The sequence below is a fragment of the Protopterus annectens genome, chromosome 10.part0 (assembly GCF_019279795.1).
Source record: "Protopterus annectens isolate FY-2018-M chromosome 10.part0, PAN1.0, whole genome shotgun sequence".
Taxonomy (NCBI): domain Eukaryota; kingdom Metazoa; phylum Chordata; order Ceratodontiformes; family Protopteridae; genus Protopterus; species Protopterus annectens.
In genome coordinates, this window is record NC_056744.1 from 1,831,539,756 (window position 1) to 1,831,558,847 (window position 19,092).

The 19,092-nt window shown below is 40.0% G+C and overlaps 1 protein-coding gene across 1 annotated transcript in view; it reads left to right on the forward strand.

The window, feature by feature from the left end:
• The window catches only part of LOC122814076 (septin-4-like), a 235,701-nt gene that overhangs the window by 165,519 nt on the left and 51,090 nt on the right, over positions 1–19,092 (forward strand). The window contains exon 6 of the mRNA XM_044086688.1: positions 15,053–15,170. Coding sequence (XP_043942623.1) covers positions 15,053–15,170 — 118 coding nt within the window. The remainder of the gene's footprint in view (positions 1–15,052; positions 15,171–19,092) is intronic.

Below are 19,092 nucleotides of genomic sequence, written 5' to 3' on the forward strand. Positions count from 1 at the left end.
ATAGATGATTGAAGATCATTAATAAAGATAGAGAATAAGAGTGGACCTAATATTGATCCTTGAGGTACTCCTAAGGAGATAGGTAGTAGAGCAGATAGAGAATTTTTCCAGAGTACTGCTTGTTGTCGGTTTTCAAGGTAGGATGAGAACCAGGTTAAGGAGGAAAAATCCAAGGCAAGTGAGTTTAGTATGTGTAGGAGAAGTTTATGGTTGACCATGTCGAAGGCTTTTGACAGGTCTAGGAAAAGAGAAGCAGTTAGTTTGTTATTATTACGGTTACAGTTTATTGTGTTAGTAAAGGAAAGTAGTGCAGTGGTCGTACTATGTGAGGGTCTAAATCCATGTTGAGTGTTTGCTAGTAGGTTATTTTGAAGGAGATGGTTAAGTAGTTGTTTGTGTATACATTTTTCCATGATTTTAGCTAGTGGAGATAATAGTGCTATTGGGCGGTAGTTAGAGAGGTCAGTGGATTTGCCTCCTTTATGTAAGGGTATGATGTGTGATATCTTCCAGATTGCTGGAAAATCACTTTCTTTTATGGATCTGTTTATTAGGATCGAAACAGGGTAGGCTATAGCTTTTGCTGCTACCTGAAGGAATTCAGCAGGAAGCTTATCTCCTGAGGGGTAGTGGGTTTAAGTTTTTGTAAGAGAGATTGTATGTAGGAGGTGGGTATGGGTTGAAGTTGAAGGGAAGGAATGACTTTGTTGGTGTTACTTAAGATCATTTGGGAAGCATCAGGGGATAAATGGCTTGCTAGTGTTTGTATGGAAGTAGTAAAGAAGCTATTGAAGTTATTGGCTATTAAAGAGGGATTATCAGGGTCTAGATTCTGTGGGTTAGGTGTTACTATTTTACCTGGGGTAAGTAGATGATTGATAGTAGACCAGAACCTTTTGGTTCTTTTTGTGGATTGCTGAAGTTCTACATAGTAGTTCTTTTGTCTGAAATAATAGCATTTTTGGTTTTGTTTCTCAGCTCTCTAAAGGTTTGATAGTCTGTTGGGTTTCTAGAGGGGCGCCATTTCTTCCAAGATTTATTTTTAAGCCTGATCTTTGTTTAGTATTAGAGGTAAGCCAGGGTGCTGTTCTGGTCTTTATTCTAATGGTACGACTTGGGGCATGGTGGTTTAGGATTGTAAGGAATGCTGAGTTGAAATATTCTACGGCTTTGTTGAGAGAGAGGTGCTTTAGAGGGTCCAATTGTATTGTGAGAGTTCTGTTTGAAATCTTTGGGGATTAAATTGTTTCTTTGAATATAGTGTTCTATGTGAGGTAGGTAAGTTTTGATGAGTTTTAGCTCTAATGACATATGTGAGGGAGTGATCGCTAAGGTCATCAGGAAGGATGCCAGTTTGTAGCTTTGTGAGGGGAGTTTGTAAGAACCCAGTCTAAGGTGGTTTCTTTTTGCTTGTTTTATTTATTCTAGTGGCACTATCAATTAGTTGTTTGAAACCAAAAAGGTTTAAATGGGAAGTAGGGTTAGCATTGTTACAAGATTTCCAGTCAATGTTAAAGTCTCCAAGGAGTAGTGTTTCTTGAGGGAGGTAATTTGAGAGTTGTTCAAGAAGTTGTTCTAATGTGGGGATATTATTTCCTGGAGGCAGATAAGCACAAATGATGTTTATTGATTTAGTAGTATTAATTTGAACTCTAGAGCAGATTATTTCGACATTATTGTTTTGGGTAAGAGCAAGGTCAAGAAGAGTAAGCTTCAGGTTAGATTTATATAGGATAGCTACTCCACCTCCTTTCTTGGAGGTGCGATCAAGTCTAACAATGTTATATCCAGGTGGGGTAATTTCAATATCTTTAATAGATGGTTTTAGCCAGGTTTCTGATAAGCATAGAATGTCAAAGTTGTGTACTTCTAGTAGGGCATGTATTTGACTAACTTTATTACAGATACTGCGTATATTTAGGTGGGCCAAGGATAGTATGTTTGTAGTTATAGTTGATGGAGGAAGGAGAGCTTTTATATGGTGACTGTGTGTTTCAGTAGTTGTAGGTTGAGGGCCTGGATTGAGGTGTATGTCACCGTCCTGAAGTAGATGGAGTAGTAGACTATAGTTTTTGGATATGTGTTTTAGAGATGTGTCAAATACTTTCTTTGATTTAGTTTTTAGTAGTTTACAATGAAATAGTCTATGGTATTTGGGAAGTAGATATATGGTTTGTGATGAGGTAGGTAAATAGGATGAAGGTAGGTATGTTGTAGGTGTACTAGTATGTTTTGAGGGAAGTGAGAGAGAAATAGTTAAGGAGTGTTCATAGGAGGTTAAGAAGTAGGTAGTAATGAGAAGGAATAATAGTAAGAAGGTGATAGGTAGTTTAAGTTGTGAGTGGAGGATAGTTGTAAACATGATAAGATAGTTGTATGTGAAGTATGGTTTCCTGATATGTTGTAGAGGGGTGTGTGGTGGGAGTTGGGGGTAGAGTGGAAGGGGCTGTAATGGTATAGGACTTTAGTGAGATAGTGGTAGGTTGGTTAAAGTGGTATGTAGGTGTGACTAAGTGAAGGAAGTTACACAATTTGTGAGACTGTGAATTGGATAGGATAGCAGTAGTAGGAGGTGTGGCTTGTAGAAATATAAATGTAGGACCCCTGGGGGTGGGTGGGATATGGGGGTAGGGTGGGGAGCGGAGCGGGGCACACAAAGTAGACCAGAGGAGAGTGGAAAAGTATCAGGGAAGGAAGGGGAATCAAGGCAAGAGAAAGTATCCTCGGGGAGAGGATGAGACAGAGAGGTAAAGGAGGAAAAGGATTAGTATAAGGGGGGAGAATAAAAGTGTAAGGCAGAAGTCAGTACTAATATCCCAAATAGGGATGAGAAAAGTATAACATCTAGTGGACAAAGTAGTAGTGCAGTAAGCAAACAAGGGAGCTACCAGGCGTGGAGCTGTACTAGAAGGGGAGAGAGGATAGCCTATGTGGCCATCCGAGGAGACTGTGAGGGAAATGAAGGAGTAAGGAGGGGTAGCTGCTGGCTGCTTAGCTAGTGGCAGTCTGAAAGTTTAGCAGGAACATTTAGTTAAAATGTAATATAGCATGACTAGGTAGACATACTCTCTTTTTCTGGTGGTAGAGGGTGGTAGAAGAAGACAATGTCCTGACCGAGTCCAAGGGTATTCTGTGGGGAACACCCTAATAGTGAAATTAGAGGATACAACCCAGGCAAAGACACAGGGTCGTGGAGGGATAGCTGTTAGAGGAGGGAGAGAGGACAAAAAGATAATGTTAGAGTACAATATTAACATACAGGGTTACAATTCAGAGTCAAAATGCAATAAAAGACAGGTTATGCAACTGGTAAGCAAAGCAACGTTACACATAGTTGATATAACTCTTTAGGATGTACATATTAATGGTGAAAAGTACATTTCAAATAAATAACTGTATAGCTAATAATATATAGAACCTAGTGTTACAGCAAATCACCACACACACCAGAGTAATGCAGTGAAGCATTCACGTTAACATAAACAATTCAATTGAAACACTTTCCAGTCTCTTTAGGAGGTGTAGATGTTGTAAATAGCAAGTCATAACACGGAACGCTATTGCGTATACAGAAATATGATATGTGAAAGCAATAGTTGTGAGGACTAGGATAGAGCAGTCCCAATGTAAGGCAAACCTAATAACTAACGCATTCACTTCTAAGTTAGCAATAAATTCAAGAGCAGTCACTTTAAAAGCTAGCCAAACTATCTAAAATTATTCACGTTTGCACAGCCCGTAAGTACTCATAGGTTGGAACAGCACAGCATACAAAACCAGCATTTGCGTGAGATGTAAAGGGTTCCTATACCAGCTTAAGCAGTATCGGTATCAGTATCAGAGGGTCCCACTTATGTAGCGCTACCTGAAAGCTAAACGCATTCGCGTATAGCTGAGCAAAGATCCACGTGCTACAGAATCAATGCAGACAGTAGCGGAGTAGCATTACAAGAAAGACTATACTTAACGCATTCGCGTTAATCTGTCCACCAACAATATTATTGCAATCCTACCAATTTAGTGCCACCTTAAGGCTGAACGCATTCGCGTTTGGATTAGTAATAGTAAACATGCTGTTCTATCAGTATCAGAGGTAGATGAGTAGTCTTATATCAGAGGCTACATCAACGCAACTCCCACCAACCTGAACACAACAGTACTAGAGCCGTCCCATGTATTCAGTACCACCCAAGTGTTAAACACATTCGTGCTTACACTAGAAAGAGTACACACACTATAGCACAAATCCAGACAGTAAAAGAGCAGTCCTACACTAGAAAAAGAACACACGCTATAGCACAAATCCAGACAGTAAAAGAGCGGTCCTTCAACTAAGGCTATACTAAACACAGTCGCGTTAACCTGAACATAAGCTGGAATAGCATATAATCATCAGTTTCACCTGACTTGGAGTGTTATAGGTAGATAGCAGGTTACTACAGCAATATGGCACAAGCTAAACACATTTAACATAAACAGCAGTTAAACACCGACTTCTAGAAATGTTACAATACAATTCCTGAAAACTGGAGTGCAATATACAGCTTAAAACTTACTTCAGAGCTGTCGCACACAGCCAAGCAGACTCAGCAGCAGCGAGGAGGGCAGATTTAAAGATGGCGCCTTTGGGACATGGGCAGTCTTTAAAAACTTCCACAGGAAGTCCCTAGGGAGGAGGAGGCGGAGATAGTAGGGGTAGGTATAGACTGGAAAAGGAGGGAGTGAAGAAACCTGGCTGAAGAAAGGATAGGATAATAAGGTTGCAGTAGGAAGATTAATAGAAGGGGAGGGGAGGCAAGATAGCAGTGTGGCATGTATAGACCGGAAAGGAAGGGGTGCAGAGATCTGGCTGAAAAGGGATAGAATAGTAATAGGTTCAGTAAAGAGAACAATAGGCTAGGGAAGGAGATAAGAGGCTAAGTGGGTAGGATGTGGAACAGGAGTAATATCAAGGGTAATAAAGCATACAGATATTGGGGCCTAGTAAATACAATAGTATGTGAAAAAAGGGTAAAACAGGAGTACAGACCTGGGCTCAAAGGAGACAGGAGAAGCAAGTAGGGAGCCCAAGGAGAAAGGGTGTGAGCAAAACACAAAGTAGACCAGAGGAGAGTGGAAAAAGTATCAGGGAAGGAAGGGGGAATCTACAAAGTAGACCAGAGGAGAGTGGAAAAAGTATCAGGGAAGGAAGGGGGAATCAAGGCAAGAGAAAGTATCCTCGGGGGAGAGGATGAGACAGAGAGGTAAAGGAGGAAAAGGATTAGTATAAGGAGGGGAGAATAAAAGTGTAAGGCAGAAGTCAGTACTAATATCCCAAATAGGGATGAGAAAAGTATAACATCTAGTGGACAAAGTAGTAGTGCAGTAAGCAAACAAGGGAGCTACCAGGCGTGGAGCTGTACTAGAAGGGGGAGAGAGGATAGCCTATGTGACCATCCGAGGAGACTGTGAGGGAAATGAAGGAGTAAGGAGGGGTAGCTGCTGGCTGCTTAGCTAGTGGCAGTCTGAAAGTTTAGCAGGAACATTTAGTTAAAATGTAATATAGCATGACTAGGTAGACATACTCTCTTTTTCTGGTGGTAGAGGGTGGTAGAAGAAGACAATGTCCTGACCGAGTCCAAGGGTATTCTGTGGGGAACACCCTAATAGTGAAATTAGAGGGATACAACCCAGGCAAAGACACAGGGTCGTGGAGGGATAGCTGTTAGAGGAGGGAGAGAGGACAAAAGATAATGTTAGAGTACAATATTAACATACAGGGTTACAATTCAGAGTCAAAATGCAATAAAAGACAGGTTATGCAACTGGTAAGCAAAGCAACGTTACACATAGTTGATATAACTCTTTAGGATGTACATATTAATGGTGAAAAGTACATTTCAAATAAATAACTGTATAGCTAATAATATATAGAGCCTAGTGTTACAGCAAATCACCACACACACCAGAGTAATGCAGTGCTACCATTCACGTTAACATAAACAATTCAATTGAAACACTTTCCAGTCTCTTTAGGAGGTGTAGATGTTGTAAATAGCAAGTCATAACACGGAACGCTATTGCGTATACAGAAATATGATATGTGAAAGCAATAGTTGTGAGGACTAGGATAGGAGCAGTCCCAATGTAAGGCAAACCTAATAACTAAACGCATTCACTTCTAAGTTAGCAATAAATTCAAGAGCAGTCACTTTAAAAGCTAGCCAAACTATCTAAAATTATTCACGTTTGCACAGCCCGTAAGTACTCATAGGTTGGAACAGCACAGCATACAAAACCAGCATTTGCGTGAGATGTAAAGGGTTCCTATACCAGCTTAAGCAGTATCGGTATCAGTATCAGAGGGGTCCCACTTATGTAGCGCTACCTGAAAGCTAAACGCATTCACGTATAGCTGAGCAAAGATCCACGTGCTACAGAATCAATGCAGACAGTAGCGGAGTAGCATTACAAGAAAGACTATACTAAATGCATTGCGTTAATCTGTCCACCAACAATATTATTGCAATCCTACCAATTTAGTGCCACCTTAAGGCTGAACGCATTCGCGTTTGGATTAGTAATAGTAAACACGCTGTTCTATCAGTATCAGAGGTAGATGAGTAGTCTTATATCAGAGGCTACATCAACGCAACTCCCACCAACCTGAACACAACAGTACTAGAGCCGTCCCATGTATTCAGTACCACCCAAGTGTTAAACACATTCGTGCTTACACTAGAAAGAGTACACACACTATAGCACAAATCCAGACAGTAAAAGAGCAGTCCTACACTAGAAAAAGAACACACGCTATAGCACAAATCCAGACAGTAAAAGAGCGGTCCTTCAACTAAGGCTATACTAAACACAGTCGCGTTAACCTGAACATAAGCTGGAATAGCATATAATCATCAGTTTCACCTGACTTGGAGTGTTATAGGTAGATAGCAGGTTACTACAGCAATATGGCACAAGCTAAACACATTTAACATAAACAGCAGTTAAACACGACTACTAGAAATGTTACAATACAATTCCTGAAAACTGGAGTGCAATATACAGCTTAAAACTTACTTCAGAGCTGTCGCACAGCCAAGCAGACTCAGCAGCAGCGAGGAGGGCAGATTTAAAGATGGCGCCTTTGGGACATGGGCAGTCTTTAAAAACTTCCACAGGAAGTCCCTAGGGAGGAGGAGGCGGAGATAGTAGGGGGTAGGTATAGACTGGAAAAGGAGGGGAGTGAAGAAACCTGGCTGAAGAAAGGATAGGATAATAAGGTTGCAGTAGGAAGATTAATAGAAGGGGAGGGAGGGAAGATAGGAGGGAGGCAGGTATAGACCGGAAAGGAAGGGGGGTGCAGAGATCTGGCTGAAAAGGGATAGAATAGTAATAGGTTCAGTAAAGAGAACAATAGGCTAGGGAAGGAGATAAGAGGCTAAGTGGGTAGGATGTGGAACAGGAGTAATATCAAGGGTAATAAAGCATACAGATATTGGGGCCTAGTAAATATAATAGTATGTGAAAAAGGGTAAAACAGGAGTACGGACCTGGGCTCAAAGGAGACAGGAGAAGCAAGTAGGGAGCCCAAGGAGAAAGGGTGTGAGCAAAACACAAAGTAGACCAGAGGAGAGTGGAAAAAGTATCAGGGAAGGAAGGGGGAATCTACAAAGTAGACCAGAGGAGAGTGGAAAAAGTATCAGGGAAGGAAGGGGGAATCAAGGCAAGAGAAAGTATCCTCAGGGGAGAGGATGAGACAGAGAGGTAAAGGAGGAAAAGGATTAGTATAAGGAGGGGAGAATAAAAGTGTAAGGCAGAAGTCAGTACTAATATCCCAAATAGGGATGAGAAAAGTATAACATCTAGTGGACAAAGTAGTAGTGCAGTAAGCAAACAAGGGAGCTACCAGGCGTGGAGCTGTACTAGATGGGAGAGAGAGGATAGCCTATGTGGCCATCCGAGGAGACTGTGAGGGGAAATGAAGGAGTAAGGAGGGGTAGCTGCTGGCTGCTTAGCTAGTGGCAGTCTGAAAGTTTAGCAGGAACATTTAGTTAAAATGTAATATAGCATGACTAGGTAGACATACTCTCTTTTTTCTGGTGGTAGAGGGTGGTAGAAGAAGACAATGTCCTGACCGAGTCCAAGGGTATTCTGTGGGGAACACCCTAATAGTGAAATTAGAGGGATACAACCCAGGCAAAGACACAGGGTCGTGGAATGGATAGTCTCTTTTTTCTGGTGGTAGAGGGTGGTAGAAGAAGACAATGTCCTGACCGAGTCCAAGGGTATTCTGTGGGGAACACCCTAATAGTGAAATTAGAGGGATACAACCCAGGCAAAGACACAGGGTCGTGGAGGGATAGTCTCTTTTTTCTGGTGGTAGAGGGTGGTAGAAGAAGACAATGTCCTGACCGAGTCCAAGGGTATTCTGTGGGGAACACCCTAATAGTGAAATTAGAGGGATACAACCCAGGCAAAGACACAGGGTCGTGGAGGGGATAGTCTCTTTTTTCTGGTGGTAGAGGGTGGTAGAAGAAGACAATGTCCTGACCGAGTCCAAGGGTATTCTGTGGGGAACACCCTAATAGTGAAATTAGAGGGATACAACCCAGGCAAAGACACAGGGTCGTGGAGGGGATAGTTCAGAGCTGTCGCACACAGCCAAGCAGACTCAGCAGCAGCGAGTAGGGCAGATTTAAAGGTCTTGTGACTGTCTCTGTTGTTGGACCACATGTTGACTACACTGCACCGATGTGTTACCATAGCAGGTGACTGAGTGCTCTATTGCCTCACAACATGTAACTATAATACCACATAACTGCACAACATGGAAATGAGTGATCATGTACACACACAAGCGCACACAGATTCAAAATACATAGCATTCAAGTGAGTATCGTGCAGCCATGTGACACATTACCAAGCAGCACATAGCCGTACATCAAGCGTCACACACACACCCACAAAACATGACTAAGTACCACAAAGTCACACACCACAGAGCTGCACATGTGCTGTGCAACTAAGAACATCTGGCCTTACATCAGAGAAGTAAGTAACTTAGCAACACCCTCATATCTCAGGAAAACTGCAGGAAACAAATCAAATATGCAATTAACTTCAATACCTTTGAAAATGCGCTACTTTCTCAAATACACGTCTTCAGATTTCATTAGCCCTGACACCTGAACATCTTCCTGTTATTTGCTGTTACTCTGTTTATCTACTTGTCTTCATTTTTACAACATATACATTTTTTTATTTCAGAATGTTCATGTATTGCATTTTGTCTGTTATTTAAGTTCTTTCTTATGTTTTCATTTTTTCCTAGATCCTTTTTTTTTGCCCCCATGCCTATTGACCCTCAAACCTCCCCAGATGGTCATGAACCCATACTGGGGATGTTACCTGCTGTATGTATGTGGGTGAGAGCTGTCAGAAGGCCATCATGCAGGCAGCCACGGGTGGATTTTTATATTCTCAACAGCATCCCTGTTACTAGTACTAACATTAACATCACTGCATGATCAGGGGGACCAGTAACCTGCAGTACATCTGAGACTCATTATGACCCCACCCCTTCCAACAGCATGCCTCTGTACCCTCATTGTGAAGGCCATCCTCATGCAGTATCTGGGTGAGCTGAAAGCCCTCTCTCAGGACTCACATTTATCCTTATGCAGTAGCTGGGTGACCTGAAAGCAAAGCGAAAGAAATAGCGGGCTCCTAAATGAAAGACCAGCACTGGTACAGTTTTTAATAGAATCTGGAACAGAAGCTGCCTTTAATAAGGAATAATTAGTAAAGCATATAAAATATTGCATGATAATTATAAGAATCACTCAGAGGAGCTTAGAAAGGATTGGGAAGAGAGATTGGATAAGGAATTCACAACTACACAATGGGGGAGTATATGTGTATCTCCCAAATATGCAACAAAGTCACTCTAGAGGAAGATTTAGGATCTTTGTCTGGAAGTGTTCACATAGGTATTTTAATACCCCAAGTAGACTCCAAACATTTTTCCTCACATGGATAGCAAATGTTGGGGACGTGATGGGCAAGAAAGAAGTAGCCGGGAACATATTTTTTGGAAGTGTGATGAGCTGGAAGGCTTTTGGGATTCCCTGCAGACCGATTAGTCGGAGATGCTGGGTTAGCAGATTGGACTGACTGGGGAGATGATTTTTTTGTTATGTTACAGAATCGGAATTGCCTAGACATAGTAAAGTCTTGCTGAGTCTAATTAAGGTGGCTGCCAAAAAAGCAATTACTAGAAAATAGAAATCAAAGTCTACACCAACTTTACTAGAAGTAGTGAATATAGTAACAGAGATAAAACAACTAGAACTAGGATCTTTAGAAAAGGTAGGGGCATATAATGCAAGTACTGAATATAGTAACAGAGATAAAACAACTGGAACTGAGACCTTTAGAAAAGGTAGGAGCATATAATGCAAGTAGTGAATATAGTAACAGAGATAAAACAACTGGGACTGAGATCTTCAGAAAAGGTAGGAGCATATAATGCAAGTAGTGAATATAGTAACAGAGATAAAACAACTGGAATTGGGATCTTTAGAAAAGGTAGGAGCATATAATGCAAGTAGTGAATATAGTAACAGAGATAAAACAACTGGAACTGGGACCTTTAGAAAAGGTAGGAGCATATAATGCAAGTAGGGAATATAGTAACAGAGATAAAACAACTGGAACTGAGACCTTTAGAAAAGGTAGGAGCATATAATGCAAGTAGTGAATATAGTAACAGAGACAAAACAACTGGAACTGAGACCTTTAGAAAAGGTAGGAGCATATAATGCAAGTAGTGAATATAGTAACAGAGGTAAAACAACTAGAACTGAGACCTTTAGAAAAGGTAGGAGCATATAATGCAAGTAGTGAATATAGTAACAGAGATAAAACAACTGGAACTGAGATCTTTAGAAAAGGTAGGAGCATATAATGCAAGTAGTGAATATAGTAACAGAGATAAAACAACTGGGGCTGAGACCTTTAGAAAAGGTAGGAGCATATAATGCAAGTAGTGAATATAGTAACAGAGGTAAAACAACTAGAACTGAGATCTTTAGAAAAGGTAGGAGCATATAATGCAAGTAGTGAATATAGTAACAGAGATAAAACAACTGGAACTGAGATCTTTAGAAAAGGTAGGAGCATATAATGCAAGTAGTGAATATAGTAACAGAGATAAAACAACTGGAACTGAGATCATTAGAAAAGGTAGGAGCATATAATGCAAGTAGTGAATATAGTAACAGAGATAAAACAACTGGAACTGAGATCTTTAGAAAAGGTAGGAGCATATAATGCAAGTAGTGAATATAGTAACAGAGATAAAACAACTGGAATTGGGATCTTTAGAAAAGGTAGGAGCATATAATGCAAGTAGTGAATATAGTAATAGAGATAAAACAACTGGAACTCAGATCTTTAGAAAAGGTAGGAGCATATAATGCAAGTAGTGAATATAGTAACAGAGATAAAACAACTGGAATTGGGATCTTTAGAAAAGGTAGGAGCATATAATGCAAGTAGTGAATATAGTAACAGAGATAAAACAACTGGAATTGGGATCTTTAGAAAAGGTAGGAGCATATAATGCAAGTAGTGAATATAGTAACAAGAGATAAAACAACTGGAACTGAGATCTTTAGAAAACGTAGGAGCATGTAATGCAAGTAGTGAATATAGTAACAGAGATAAAACAACTGGAACTGAGACCTTTAGAAAAGGTAGGAGCATATAATGCACGTAGTGAATATAGTAACAGAAATAAAACAACTGGAACTGAGATCTTTAGAAAAGGTAGGAGCATATAATGCAAGTAGTGAATATAGTAACAGAGATAAAACAACTGGAACTGAGATCTTTAGAAAAGGTAGGAGCATATAATGCAAGTAGTGAATATAGTAACAGAGATAAAACAACTGGAACTGAGATCTTTAGGAAAGGCAGGAGCATATAATGCAAGTAGTGACTATAGTAACAGAGATAAAACAACTGGAACTGAGATCTTTAGAAAAGGTAGGAGCATATAATGCAAGTAGTGAATATAGTAACAGAGATAAAACAACTGGAACAGAGACCTTTAGAAAAGGTAGGAGCATATAATGCAAGTAGTGAATATAGTAACAGAGATAAAACAACTGGAACTGAGACCTTTAGAAAAGGTAGGAGCATATAATGCAAGTAGTGAATATAGTAACAGAGATAAAACAACTGGAACTGAGACCTTTAGAAAAGGTAGGAGGATATAATGCAAGTAGTGAATATAGTAACAGAGATAAAACAACTGAAACTGAGACCTTTAGGAAAGGCAGGAGCATATAATGCAAGTAGTGACTATAGTAACAGAGATAAAACAACTGGAACTGAGATCTTAGAAAAGGTAGGAGCATATAATGCAAGTACTGAATATAGTAACAGAGATAAAACAACTGGAACTGAGACCTTTAGAAAAGGTAGGAGCATATAATGCAAGTAGTGAATATAGTAACAGAGATAAAACAACTGGAACTGAGACCTTTAGAAAAGGTAGGAGCATATAATGCAAGTAGTGAATATAGTAACAGAGATAAAACAACTGGAACTGAGATCTTTAGAAAAGGTATGAGCATATAATGCAAGTAGTGACTATAGTAACAGAGATAAAACAACTGGAACTGAGACCTTTAGAAAAGGTAGGAGCATATAATGCAAGTAGTGAATATAGTAACAGAGATAAAACAACTGGAACTGAGACCTTTAGAAAAGGTAGGAGCATATAATGCAAGTAGTGAATATAGTAACAGAGATAAAACAACTGGAACTGAGCTCTTTAGAAAAGGTATGAGCATATAATGCAAGTAGTGACTATAGTAACAGAGATAAAACAACTGGAACTGGGATCTTTAGAAAAGATAGGAGCATATAATGCAAGTAGTGAATATAGTAACAGAGATAAAACAACTGGAACTGAGACCTTTAGAAAAGGTAGGAGCATATAATGCAAGTACTGAATATAGTAACAGAGATAAAACAACTGGAACTGAGATCTTTAGAAAAGGTAGGAGCATATAATGCAAGTAGTGAATATAGTAACAGAGATAAAACAACTGGAACTGAGATCTTTAGAAAAGGTAGGAGCATATAATGCAAGTAGTGAATATAGTAACAGAGGTAAAACAACTGGAACTGAGACCTTTAGAAAAGGTAGGAGCATATAATGCAAGTAGTGAATATAGTAACAGAGATAAAACAACTGGAACTGAGATCTTTAGAAAAGGTAGGAGCATATAATGCAAGTAGTGAATATATTAACAGAGACAAAACAACTGGAACTGGGACCTTTAGAAAAGGTAGGAGCATATAATGCAAGTAGTGAATATAGTCACAGAGATAAAACAACTGGAACTGAGACCTTTAGAAAAGGTAGGAGCATATAATGCAAGTAGTGAATATAGTAACAGAGGTAAAACAACTGGAACTGAGACCTTTAGAAAAGGTAGGAGCATATAATGCAAGTAGTGAATATAGTAACAGAGATAAAACAACTGGAACTGAGATCTTTAGAAAAGGTAGGAGCATATAATGCAAGTAGTGAATATATTAACAGAGACAAAACAACTGGAACTGGGACCTTTAGAAAAGGTAGGAGCATATAATGCAAGCAGTGAATATAGTAACAGAGGTAAAACAACTGGAACTGAGACCTTTAGAAAAGGTAGGAGCATATAATGCAAGCAGTGAATATAGTAACAGAGGTAAAACAACTGGAACTGAGACCTTTAGAAAAGGTAGGAGCATATAATGCAAGTAGTGAATATAGTATCAGAGATAAAACAACTGGAACTGAGATCTTTAGAAAAGGTAGGAGCATATAATGCAAGTACTGAATATAGTAACAGAGATAAAACAACTGGAAGTGAGATCTTTAGAAAAGGTAGGAGCATATAATGCAAGTAGTGAATATAGTAACAGAGATAAAACAACTGGGACTGAGACCTTTAGAAAAGGTAGGAGCATATAATGCAAGTAGTGAATATAGTAACAGATGTAAAACAACTGGAACTGAGACCTTTAGAAAAGGTAGAAGCATATAATGCAAGGATTGAATATAGTAACAGAGATAAAACAACTGGAACTGAGACCTTTAGAAAAGGTAGGAGCATATAATGCAAGTAGTGAATATAGTAACAGAGATAAAACAACTGGGACTGAGATCTTTAGAAAAGGTAGGAGCATATAATGCAAGTAGTGAATATAGTAACAGAGATAAAACAACTGGGACTGAGACCTTTAGAAAAGGTAGGAGCATATAACGCAAGTAGTGACTATAGTAACAGAGATAAAACAACTGGGACTGAGACCTTTAGAAAAGGTAGGAGCATATAATGCAAGTAGTGACTATAGTAACAGAGATAAAACAACTGGAACTGAGATCTTTAGAAAAGGTAGGAGCATATAATGCAAGTAGTGAATATAGTAACAGAGATAAAACAACTGGAATTGGGATCTTTGGAAAAGGGAAGGAGCAAACTACATAGGAAAAAATGGGAATTGTGGGAACAATATATGCAGAGCAGTAACAAGGTTTAAGAGGCATGATTTGAATGAGCTATATAATGCTTAACTGACAATGACTGGAAGGTTTATAAGTGATGTATAATGTTTACAACTACAGTTGTTTCAATGATGTCTGTGATGTAAACTGCAACTAAAGTGATATCATTTTGTATGTTTTTCATTTATATACATGTAAAATTGCCTTTGTCATATGTGAAAATTTAATAAAGATGTTTGGGAAAAAAGGCATGGCTAATCATTTAAGTAAGGCTTATCATTAAGTTAAAACTAAGACAATCACGACTGATTTGCACAAATTTCGATGTCATTTCAATGTGTCCCAGATTAAGGCCGGTTTTATCAGTGATGATCTGCAATGACTGACGTTTGCTCTTGTTTTTTTAGTTACATAACAGTGAGTGGTGGAAGAGGTAGGAATGACAAGGGCTTTCACTACAAGACCCTTACTGATGTTTTTTTTTTTTTTTTCTCGTGTTGTTGACAGATTTCGCCCACTGGACTTGGAGTTCATGAGGGCAATTCATGAAAAGGTGAATATCGTACCAGTGATCGCCAAGGCTGATACACTCACACCAGCTGAAGTGAAGAAACTGAAACAGAAAGTAAGAAACAGGATCTCCCATGTTTGCTATGTACAGAAACAAAGAAAACATGTTCTTTGAATACCTGCAATGGCATGTTTGTTCATAAAACAGTTTCTATTATAGAGGCTGAAAGAGTCAGTGAGAGAGAAAGAGGAACAGAGAATGTTTATGCTGAGTGTAGTTTGGACAAATGGATAAGATAACACAAATTCACCCCTAGTTTAACACCCACATTCCTCATGAACAGGAGCAAGATGTAAAAGTCCAAACGTACCCATATTCTGCACAACTCTTGAGTTATCTGTGCACAAACCAGAAGGACTGAATACTACCATGGCAATGTAAGGCTAGGCTATGTAAAATCCTTACAGATCAAGAGTTAGTAAGTACGTATAAAACTACCTTTGTTATTATTGTTCTTAGTTATTATATTTATTATATTCTCTAAGCAGATCCCTTCTAAGAAAGTTCCCCAATGGACCACTACCATGAAGTCTCGGATTGGTACATCTCCAAAGGTATATTTAAAAAATGATGCCTGTTATGTTAGAACATTACATAGTGCTGAGGCATGAATTTAATAAAGTGATTCACTATCTGTGTATAGTGACCAGGCTAGGGTGATTCACTATCTGTGTATAGTAACCAAGCTAGGGTGATTCACTATCTGTGTATAGTGACTGAGCAAGGGTGATTCACTATCTGTGTATAGTGACCGAGCTAGGGTGATTCACTATCTGTGTATAGTGACTGAGCGAGGGCAATTCACTATCTGTGTATACTGACCAAGCTAGGGTCATTCACTATCTGTGTATAGTGACTAAGCTACGGTACAGATGCTGAAGGTGTCTCTGGTGGGAAGGACTTAATATCCTATGGACAAACTTTGTTTTGTAATGACAGGCAAAGGAAAGACTGACAATCCTAGGATCAGCTGTCCTTAACCTGTTTAGAATAAGGTGCCTGGAAAGGAAGAATTGAACATGTTAGGGGACAGTGCAGCTTCTCTGGATATATCTATTGAAGGTAAGATGAAAATTATGGAGTTATTGGACAATGTGCCCCAGGCTGGTATGTGCCTAGCACTGAGCTGCATTCTACCTTCACCAGGTATGTGCCTTGCACTGAGCTGCATTCTACCTTCACCAGGTATGTGCCTAGCATTGAGCAGCATTCTACATTCACCAGGTATGTGCCTAGCTCAGAACAGCATTCTACCTTCACCAGGTATGTGCCTAGCACTGAGCTGCATTCTACCTTCACCAGGTATGTGCCTAGCATTGAGCAGCATTCTACCTTCACCAGGTATGTGCCTAGCACTGAGCTGCATTCTACCTTCACCAGGTATGTGCCTAGCACTGAGCTGCATTCTACCTTCACCAGGTATGTGCCTAGCACTGAGTTGCATTCTACCTTCAGCAGGTATGTGCCTAGCACTGAGCTGCATTCTACCTTCACCAGGTATGTGCCTAGCATTGAGCAGCATTCTACATTCACCAGGTATGTGCCTAGCTCAGAACAGCATTCTACCTTCACCAGGTATGTGCCTTGCACTGAGCTGCATTCTACATTCACCAGGTATGTGCCTAGCTCAGAACAGCATTCTACCTTCACCAGGTATGTGCCTAGCACTGAGCTGCATTCTACCTTCACCAGGTATGTGCCTAGCACTGAGCTGCATTCTACCTTCACCAGGTATGTGCCTTGCACTGAGCTGCATTCTACCTTCACCAGGTATGTGCCTTGCACTGAGTTGCATTCTACCTTCACCAGGTATGTGCCTTGCACTGAGCTGCAATCTACTTTCACCAGGTATGTGCCTTGCACTGAGCTGCATTCTACCTTTACCAGGTATGTGCCTAGCACTGAGCTGCATTCTACCTTCACCAGGTATGTGCCTTGCACTGAGCTGCATTCTACCTTCACCAGGTATGTGCCTAGCTCAGAACAGCATTCTGCCTTCACCAGGTATGTGCCTTGCACTGAGCTGCATTCTACCTTCACCAGGTATGTGCCTTGCACTGAGCTGCATTCTACCTTCACCAGGTATGTGCCTAGCTCAGAACAGCATTCTACCTTCACCAGGTATGTGCCTTGCACTGAGCTGCATTTTACCTTCACCAGGTATGTGCCTAGCTCAGAACAGTATTCTGCCTTCACCAGGTATGTGCCTAGCACTGAGCTGCATTCTACCTTCACCAGGTATGTGCCTTGCACTGAGCTGCATTCTACCTTCACCAGGTATGTGCCTAGCTCAGAACAGCATTCTGCCTTCACCAGGTATGTGCCTAGCACTGAGCTGCATTCTACCTTTACCAGGTATGTGCCTTGCACTGAGCTGCATTCTACCTTCACCAGGTATGTGCCTTGCACTGAGCTGCATTCTACCTTCACCAGGTATGTGCCTTGCACTGAGTTGCATTCTACCTTCACCAGGTATATGCCTTGCACTGAGCTGCATCCTACCTTCACCAAGAGTGATGCCACAATATGAACAAAATATGACTGGCTTCAACAGTTGGCTGCATTCCTGGTATCATTTCAAGGGGATACAATATTTGTCAGCATAGCAGAATATCGTCAAAAGCTGCTTTGCCAAGGATGGTCTGCAACTGTCCACTGTAGGCTTCTGGATATTGGCTAAAATATTGTCCTCCCACATAGTGCCTTTTTTAGGCATTGCCTGACTGACAAACCTTCTGACATAGCAAAACCAACCCAAGGGAATCTAAAGGTATTACTGCCCAATGCAGGAATCTAAACAAGAAGTTCTACTACCTACAGAATGTGAACATCTGTACAGCTACTGAGACATGGTTTAAAGCTGCAGACAGCACCCCAGCAGTGCAGGGCTACAATGCCTTCCACACATTTAGGCCAGCTACTGGTGTTTTTCTCTCTCCTGCATTAGCATTCTACTCTTTTTAGATAGCCAAATGCATTATTTGTTTTAGCCTCTTGCTTCCAGGAGGAGCAAGGCTATTTAGAATATTGACGCTGTATTGAATTCGTTTACAGTATCATCTAAGGGGAGGATTTTAGGAAGTTCCTATTAATAAATGATAGGGTGGTAATGAACATTTCTGGGTTAAACTAGGAAAGGTTGTGTCTTTATAAACATGATGCTTAAGTGGATGTATGAGATGTCTAGTTGTATAGAGCGGGAGATGATCAATAAAATAGACATTGTACCTTAGGTGGTGTATTTGCTAGGGTCTGATACTAATATCCAGCCTAATAGGGAATTTGACATCTTACTATAATGTGTGGGGCTATCAATTAATTGTGTGAAACCATATAAGTTCACACTAGATGCTGGGGAGTTTGAGTTTATGCCCAACCAACTGACATTCACGTCACCTAGCATTTTTTTTGTGAAAATGTTAGATATCCAATGTAGGATATCTTCCAGTATACCTGGATGTAAAGGACGGTAATACATATTTGTAATTGTTTATTTTCAGGAAAGTAACAAGAGACTTTGCAGAACTGAATTAAAGGGAAATGTGGTCGTTGTTGGGAAATATTAAACTACCACCACCACCACCTTTTTCCTCTTTATACAGTCATTACAGATGATATTACAGCTGGGAGGTGGAATTTCAGAGGTGTTTACGCCAAGTTTCAGTTACTGTGAGAATATCAGGCTTGTGTTGGGTAATCCAGGTGTGTAAATCAGCAATTTTATTTCTTATGCTTATAACATTTATAGCAGCAAAAGTTAGATTACCCAGGTTGGGGTTGCCCATTGTGGGATTAGAGTAGTGTGTGGAAGAGAATTGTCTTGATGTTCATTGTGATAGGTGGGGCAAGGATTAGGGTATAAAGATTTTAGTATATTGGGGAGTTAATGGTACTTGTGTTTTTTTTTTAGACAATATTTTTCCAATTAAATTTGGTTTGAGTTGAAATGGAGTTAATCAGTTTATATATGGAGTAA